General features: G+C 43.0%; 1 protein-coding gene across 1 annotated transcript; it reads left to right on the top strand.

Moving 5' to 3' along the window:
- The first annotated feature begins 6522 nt into the window (after positions 1–6522).
- LOC106676950 (tripartite motif-containing protein 16-like) lies at positions 6523–8729 on the top strand. Its single transcript, XM_076880824.1, has one exon. The coding sequence runs from the start codon at positions 6539–6541 to the stop codon at positions 8210–8212; it is 1674 nt and encodes a 557-aa protein (XP_076736939.1). The 5' UTR covers positions 6523–6538; the 3' UTR covers positions 8213–8729.
- The last annotated feature ends 449 nt before the right edge of the window (positions 8730–9178 follow it).

Raw genomic sequence — 9178 nt, 5'->3', positions numbered from 1 at the left:
CTGTCGCCTTGACGTCTGTGGTCATGAAATCCTTCAAACGACTGGTGTTAGCCCATCTGAAGGACATTACAGGCCACCAGTTGGACCCTCTGCAGTTTGCCTACCTGGCAAACAGGTCGGTGGATGATGCAGTGAACATGGGGCTGCATTACATCCTGCAACACCTCGACCACCTGGGAACTTATGCCAGGGTCCTGTTTGTGGACTTTAGTTCGGCTTTGAACACCATCGTGCCTGAACATTTCTCCTCCAAACTCTCCCAGCTCACCGTGTCACCAGCTATCTGTCAGTGGATCACCAGCTTCCTGACAGACAGGAAGCAGCAAGTGAGGCTGGGGGAGATCACCTCTGAAACTCGGTCCCTCAGTATTGATGCCCCTCAAGGATGTGTACTCTCACCACTATTGTTCTCCCTCTACACTAACGACTGCACCTCCAAGAACTCTGCTGTTAAACTCCCAAAGTTTGCAGATGACACCACTGTCATTGGCCTCATTCAGGATGGTGATGAGTCTGCATACCGGCAGGAAGTTGAGCGGCTGGTACTCTGGTGCAGTCAGCACAATCTGGAGCTGAACATGCTTAAGACTGTAGAGATGACAGTGGACGTCAGGAGACATCCCTCAACTCTGCTCCCCCTCACCATATCAGACAGCCCGGTGTCGACTGTGGAGATCTTCAAGTTCCTGGGTACCACCATCTCCCAGGACCTGAAGTGGGAGACCAACATCAACTCCATCCTCAAAAAGACCCAGCAGAGGATGTACTTGCTGAGACAACTGAGGAAATACAGTCTTCCACAGGAGCTGCTGATCCAGTTCTACACTGCAGTCATTTACTGTCCTGTGCTCCTCCATCACAGTCTGGTATGGAGCAGCCATCAAACAGGACAGGCGCAGACTGCAGCAGACTGTACGGGCAGCAGAAAAGGTCATCGGCACCCCCTAGCCCTCCATCCAGAACCTATACCTCTCAAGAACCAGGAAACGGGCAGGGAAAATCATCACAGACCCCTCACACCCTGGACACAGACTTTTTGACCTACTGCCCTCTGGCAGACGGTACAGAAGCCTGCAGACCAGGACCACCCGACATAGGAACAGTTTCTTTCCCCTCGCCATCTCCCTCCTGAACAGTTGAATTGTCACACTGCTCCCACTGCCAGAGTGCAACTGCACCTTATGTGCATTCTGTGGTATTCATTTCACTTTGTTTCACTTCTGTCATCCTGTATTTTATGTATTATTTATGGTTGGTTTACACAGCTTTGTGTATGCATGTGTACATGCATATATCCATACGCGTGTGTTTTTTTTTGGGGGGGGGGGGGGGATTGTGTTGCTCTTACATTGTTGAGATTTATTTACACTGCTGTGCTTGACAGTCACCATCTACTGGAACCAAATTCCTTGTATGTGTGTGTGTGCATATACATGGCCAGTGAACGCGATTCTGATTCTGATCAAAAAGTCCCCATTAATATAGATTGTTTACTGTGGTATTCAAATACAAGAAAAAACTTAAGGTTACTCTTATAAGTAGGGAGTCACCAATTGTGTAATTGTTTTTTTTTCTTTGTCATTGCTCGTGTTGGAACTGTTAATATTGTTCTGTTGAAAAATGAATTTTAAAAGGGAGAAAATGTACTCAGGATGCTGTAGTAATAAAATGTCATTTTAATGACAGGCTGCATGTAAAAGATGGACGTTACTTGGAGTTCTACGAAGTGAATGCCGTAGATCTGCTTTGTTTTTAATGGCCAACAGGGGGAGTCTTAGGTGGACGTCCACGAGAAAATGAAACAAAGATTTATGAAAACTCATCATGAACACTCTATTATGAACACCCTTTTCTGTCTTGTTGGCCATATGAGTGATTTACAATATTTTTACAATGTTTTAGATTAAACAAAACACTTTCTTTAAACTACACTTCCCAAATGTTTCATTTGAGGACATAGAACATTGTTACTGCTAAATGAGTGAGAACTGCATGGTTAACATGTGTACAGAGGTTTGGTTTGCAAGCTAAACTTTGACCCTTTGTACAGGGTGGGCCATTTATATGGATACATTCTAATAACATGGGAATGGTTGGTGATATTAAAGTCCTGTTTGTGGCACATTAGTATATGTGAGGGGGCAAACTCCTCAAGATGGGTGGTGACCATGGTGGCCATTTAGAAGTCTGCCATCTTGGATACAACTTTTGTTTTTTCAATAGGAAGAGGGCCATGTGACACATCAAACTTATTGGTAATGTCACAAGAAAAACAATGGTGTGCTTGGTTTCAACGTAACTTTATTCTTTCATGAGTTATTTACAAGTTTCTGACCACTTATAAAATGTGTTCAATGTTCTGCCCATTGTGTTGGATTGTCAATGCAACCCTCTTCTCCCACTCTTCAAACACTGATAGCAACACCGCAGGAGAAATGGATCCAGGCATCCAGTATCCGTAGTTTCAGGTGCTGCACATCTCGTATCTTCACACCATAGACAATTGCCTTCAGATGACCCCAAAGATAAAAGTCTAAGGGGGTCCGATCGGGAGACCTTGGGGGCCATTCAACTGGCCCACGACGACCAATCCACTTTCCAGGAAACTGTTCATCTAGGAATGCTCGGACCTGGCACTAATAATGTGGTGGTGCACCATCTTGCTGGAAAAACTCGGGGAACGTGCCAGCTTCAGTGCATAAAGAGGGAAACACATCATCATGTAGCAATTTCAAATATACACTGGCCTTGTGGTTTCCATTGATGAAGAATGGACCCACTATCGTTGTACCCCATATACCACACCAAACCATCACTTTTGTTGTTCCAACAGTCTTGGAGGGATCCATCCAATGTGGGTTAGTGTCAGACCAATAGCGGTGGTTTTGTTTGTTAACTTCACCATTCACATAAAAGTTTACCTCATCACTGAACAAAATCTTCTGCATGAACTGAGGGTCCGGTTCCAATTTTTGTTTTGCCCATTCTGCAAATTCTGTGCGCTGATCTGGGTCATCCTCGTTTAGATGCTGCAGTAGCTGGAGTTTGAAAGGGTGCCATTTGTGAGTAGCTAATATCTGCCAAAGGGATGTTCGACTAATGCCACTCACCAGTGACATGCGGCAAGTGCTACGCTGTGGGCTCTTGCTGAATGAAGCTAGGACAGCCACTGATGTTTCTTCATTAGTGACAGTTTTCTTGCGTCCACATTTTGGCAAATCCAACACTGAACCAGTTTCACGAAACTTAGCAAGCAGTTGGAGCATGGGAAATGGGTGGTCTCGTAGGGTGTCTTGCATTGAAATCTGCTGCAATGACCCAGTTACTGCGTTCATCTGATATCAACACAATTTTGATCCGCTCCTCATGTGTTAACCTCTTCGACATGTCAATGGCTGTGAACAAAGAGAAACTTGTAAATAACTCATGAAAGAATAAAGTTACGTTGAAACCAAGCACACCGTTGTTTTTCTTGTGACATTACCAATAAGTTTGATGTGTCACATGGCCCTCTTCCTATTGAAAAACAAAAGTTGTATCCAAGATGGCTGACTTCTAAATGGCCACCATGGTCACCACCCATCTTGAGGAGTTTGCCCCCTCACATATACTAATGTGCCACAAACAGGACTTTAATATCACCAACCATCCCCATGTTATTACGGTGTATCCATATAAATGGCCCACCCTGTAGATTTCAACATGTCTAGTGTCCATCATGTTATCAAAGTGTCAAGCTGGTCCAGGTCATCATAATTGTGTTAAAACTTAGCGGCGAAGAAGAGAAGAAAATCTGAAGGGTCAACACCAAATGCAAAACATGACGGGCCTGGATACCTTTAACAAAAACAGACAGCCATTGGCTGTGGGCTCCAGAAAGAGAGAGAATGATGGAGCAGTCCCCAGGTAGCATGATAGAATGAAGGTAAATTTTTACATAGCTTAATTAAGTATGCTACAATAACTATACAAATAAATATGCTCATTCCAAAGGCATCAAGTGGTAACTTTTATTAGGTTTGACTGATTATGATGAGATGTGTTATGACACACATGTACACTGAGCTATACAAAATGTAATTTAAAAAAGCAAAAAAGAACTTTATAAAATGACAAAACAAGCTATTGTTTCTGTGTGAACTGCACATAGAAAGGCCCAGCCAGCAGGCAAGTCCCTTGTGAGGCAACCATGCTGTTGGTCCTTTGGTCCCAGGATCCATTTATTACGTTTTACATTTTATTTTTCCATTTTTCATTCTCCTGCTGGTATATTACTAGCACTCCAGCTATAATGGCCTGTTACGGTCACCAGTAGGTTTAACTTTTAAGAATTGGGAGGTGTTTATTGGCAAAACGTCTATAGACTGCAGATTTCAGTCAACTGATATCTGTTTGTACCCCAGCAAATCAGCTGCATAATTCTAGCCAGGATTATGCAGTTATGCTATATGACATATAATTTTTTTTGTCAACCAAGAGAGATTGAAAACAATTTAGATGTAGACTGTTTACCAAATTGGCTGCCCAGTGTATATCTGCTGTTATTTGGAGTAAATTGGGATCTGCCCTGGAGTTTTCACCCTATCTGTGGAAGGCTGTCACGCCACCGTTTACCTCAGCTGTCAATGCTGTGTGAGAACTGCCCACTTTTATTTAGTCAGTAAGAAGCTGTAAAGCTCTAAGAAAGGAGTCTGATATGAGTTGATGAGTCAGTAAAGGTCACGTCTGGCCGATGACAGCCAAGTCAAGGTTTTCTGTTGGTAAGCGCTGCTGCTGTCAGCCTCTATTACTTGCTGTTCGCCAGTGTTAGTGACTGTTTCTTTACAGAGAATCTCACATTGTGCTCTGATGATCAGTGAATAAACTTTCAATTGATGTGATGATGTAATCAAACTGTTTATCAGAAGGAAAGTGAGACACTCAAGCCTTAGCTAAGATTATGTTAGCCTATAACCAAATGGTATTGTTGGGATTTGCATGTGCTAGAGCTCTGACATCAGTTCAGGAAATGAGGCTTGAGGTGAGGAGGAAGTGAATGACATTTTGTTAATAGGAATAAATTAACCTATTAATAGGTATGAGTTTTCATTTCTTTGATGAAGAGAACCCCTAACATGAGGATGAAAAGTGGAAGACAGGACTTGAATACACAGAAGGGTAATGAGGGAAGTGGAAACAGCTGGGGAGACACACCTGACACAAATGATCATGATGCTACAGGGAAAAGTAAAACTAAACACACTGAACATGGAAATACCAGACCTTTCAAAATGAAACAGGAGACAGGAGAGACAGATGTGATAACACAAGCTTGACAACATGGAACACGCAGACATGAAACACATGACAGAGTGGACAGGAAACATGACATATAGTCCAGGGAGCACGGATGATAAAATTAACTAAACTAAAACTGACCTGGACCCTAACTAATAATGACACAAGAGCCTCACATTATATCAATGTAACATAAGAAATCAAAATCAATTGAAAATTCTGGGTCGCAGACCCAACCCCCTGACATGCCTGTGAACACAAACGTGAACTCAAAAACACTGCTTTATTGCAGGCTTAAATACACACATGAAGTGAGAAGTGGCAATACATGGGGGAACAGCTGAAACAAATGAACATAATGTCACAGGGGAAGTGTAAAACTGAACACAACGAACACAGGACCTCTTTCAAAATAAAACAGGAAACATAATGAAACGCAGACATGACAACATGAATTTGACAACAACAGACATGCAGACATGAAACACATAAAGGACAAGGGAGACTTAACACCGGGGTTGAAAACACAAGGGGAAACTAATAAATAAATGAACTTAGAAAACGCAGTGAACTTAAACCTAAACCATAAACATCAAAATAAACTAAAACCCAAAACGCTGGGTCAAAAGACCCAGGATCGTGACAGTCACTCAGCTTATGAGTTAACAGTTTTTGAGAAGAATTGTCATATACAAAAACAAAATGCACTAATGTAGTCTGACTTCTGATCACTCTGTAATGTTTACATTTTGATTCAGAGAAATTTTGATGTACAGCTTGAAACTCTTTTCTACTGTTCATGCTGTGGTTCCTGAATGCAACATTAGCGTTGTAAGCCGTGAACAAATGTAAGATGGTTCTTTTTTTTCTCTCTTTTCTCTTGAAAACTGAAGCTGCCAAAGTGTCAGTGACATTTTTTGTAAGTTAATCTAAACCCACTTGCTGTAACTTTGAAAACAAAGAGATCTCAAGATTAACCTTGCACATGAAGAGAAATCTTAAAATTTGTATAGAATGTGTCAAAACCTGAAAACTACTTCAGATTCTTGATGAAATAAGGCACTTCCTCTCCGTACAAGTTTCCTCTTTGCCTTCCTCACAGATCTGCAGTTTTCAAGATGAATGAAATCAACATGCGGTGTTGTGTAAGTGCTCAGAGGCTCCATTTCCTACAGAAACACATGTTGTTCAGATCAGCGCTCAGACTAGTTTCACTTCTACAGAACAGAAACTCCCACAGTCACTGACACTGAGAGGAGAAATGGCGCAGAAAGGAGTTCAGCTGGACCGAGAAACCTTCTCTTGTTCCATCTGTTTGGATCTACTGAAGGATCCGGTGACTACAACCTGTGGACACAGCTACTGCAGGAACTGTATTAAAAGTTTCTGGGATGAAGAGGACAGGAAGGGAATCCACAGCTGCCCTCAGTGCAGGAAGACTTTCACACCGAGGCCTGTCCTGGAGAAAAACACCATGTTAGCAGCTTTAGTGGAGCAGCTGAAGAAGACTGGACTCCAAGCTGCTCCAGCTGATCACTGCTATGCTGGACCTGAAGATGTGGCCTGTGATGTCTGCACTGGGAGGAAGCTGAAAGCCATCAAGTCCTGTTTATCTTGTCCAGCCTCTTACTGTGAGAAACATCTCCAACCTCACTATGATGCAGCTCCGTTAAAGAAACACAAGCTGGTGGCCCCCTCCAAGAAGCTCCAGGAGAACATCTGCTCTCGTCATGATGAGGTGATGAAGATTTTCTGTCGTACTGATCAGCAGAGTATCTGTTATCTCTGCACAGTGGATGAACATAAAGGCCATGAAACAGTCCCAGCTGCAGCAGAAAGGACTGAGAAGCAGAAGGAGCTCGAGGTGAGACGACTAAACATCCAGCAGAGAATCCAGGAGCGAGAGAAAGATGTGAAGCTGCTTCAACAGGAGGTGGAGGCCATCAATGGCTCTGCTGATAAAGCAGTGGAGGACAGTGAGAAGATGTTCACTGAGCTGATCCGTCTCCTCCAGAAAAGAAGCTCTGATGTGAAGCAGCAGGTCAGATCCCAGCAGGAAACTGAAGTGAGTCGAGTCAAAGAGCTTCAGGAGAAGCTGGAGCAGGAGATCGCTGGGCTGAAGAGGAAAGACGGCGAGCTGGAGCAGCTCTCACACACAGAGGATCACAACCAGTTTCTACACAACTACCCCTCACTGTCAGCACTCAGTGAGTCTACACACTCATCCAGCATCAATATTCGTCCTCTGAGCTACTTTGAGGATGTGACAGCAGCTGTGTCAGAGAACAGAGATAAACTACAGGACATTCTGAGAGAGGAATGGACAAACATCTCACTGACAGTCACTGAAGTGGATGTTTTACTGTCACCAGCAGAGCCAAAGACCAGAGCTGGATTCTTAAAATATTCACATGAAATCACACTGGATCCAAACACAGCATACACACATCTGTTATTATCTGAAGGGAACAGAAAAGTAACAAGAATGGAAGAACAACAGTCTTATTCTGATTATCCAGACAGATTCACTGATTATTCTCAGGTCCTGAGTAGAGAGAGTCTGACTGGACGTTGTTACTGGGAGGTGGAGTGGAGAGGGGGAATAGTTTTAGTAGCAGTCGCATACAAGAATATCAGCAGAGCAGGGAGCTCAGATAACTGTGGATTTGGATATAAAGAGAAATCTTGGGCATTATATTGTGACACAAATTATTTTCAATTTTGGCACAACGATGTCCAAACTGACCTCTTAGATCCTCGGCCCTCCACAGTAGGAGTGTACCTGGATCACAGAGCAGGTATTCTGTCTTTCTACAGCGTCTCTGAAACCATGACTCTCCTCCACAGAGTCCAGACCACATTCACTCAGCCGCTCTATGCTGGACTTTGGCTTTTAGATTATGGAGCCACTGTAGAGTTGATTAAAGTCAAATAGAGAAGACAGGTTCATGTTGATCCCTGACCATTATATGTACTTGTGTAGTTTCTAAATGAGGCTTTACATTTTATCTCAATGACCTTGTAGTACCATATCACCCTATTAGAGCACTTCGCTCTCGCTCTGCAGGCCTACTTGTTGTTCCTAGAGTATTTAAAAGTAGAATGGGAGGGAGAGCCTTCAGTTTTCAGGCCCCTCTTCTGTGGAACCAGCTTCCAGTTTGGATTCGGGAGACAGACACTATCTCTACTTTTAAGATTAGGCTTAAAACTTTCCTTTTTGCTAAAGCATATAGTTAGGGCTGGACCAGGTGACCCTGAATCCTCCCTTAGTTAAGCTGCAATAGACATAGGCTGCCGGGGGATTCCCATGATGCATTGAGTTTTTCCTTTCCAGTCACCTTTCTCGCTCACTATGTATTAATAGACCTCTCTGCATTGAATCATATCTGTTATTAACCTCTGTCTCTCTTCCACAGCATGTCTTTTATCCTGTCTTCCTTCTCTCACCCCAACCGGTCGCAGCAGATGGCCCCGCCCCTCCCTGAGCCTGGTTCTGCCGGAGGTTTCTTCCTGTTAAAAGGGAGTTTTTCCTTCCCACTGTTGCCAAAGTGCTTGCTCATAGGGGGTCATATGATTGTTGGGTTTTTTTCTCTGTATCTATGAAGCGCCTTGAGGCGACTTATGTTGTGATTTGGCGCTATATGAATAAAATTGAATTGAATTGAATAGAAGCTGAGAAGTTCAGTGGTCCATTGATGTGTGAAAATAATGTTGCACTGATTCAAACTGTACTTACATTTATATACCTTACATCAATATAAATCTGAATTTGTTCTTATGGCTGATAATCATGTGAGTTTATATGATACTACTCTTCATATTCAGCATGTTTGAAATCTGTCATCAGTCTGGTTAGTGGTTTTATTCTGTAGTTGCTGTAGTGGGTTGTCAAATGCAACAA

Source organism: Maylandia zebra, linkage group LG3, assembly GCF_041146795.1.
Source record: "Maylandia zebra isolate NMK-2024a linkage group LG3, Mzebra_GT3a, whole genome shotgun sequence".
Lineage (NCBI taxonomy): Eukaryota > Metazoa > Chordata > Actinopteri > Cichliformes > Cichlidae > Maylandia > Maylandia zebra.
The sequence above is the reverse complement of the archived record's forward strand: the minus strand, read 5'-3'. Positions and strand labels throughout refer to the sequence as shown.

Excerpts from the sequence above, each read along its gene's own strand:
- LOC106676950 (XM_076880824.1), top strand. The coding sequence starts at position 6,539 with ATGGCGCAGAAAGGAGTTCAGCTGGACCGAGAAACCTTCTCTTGTTCC.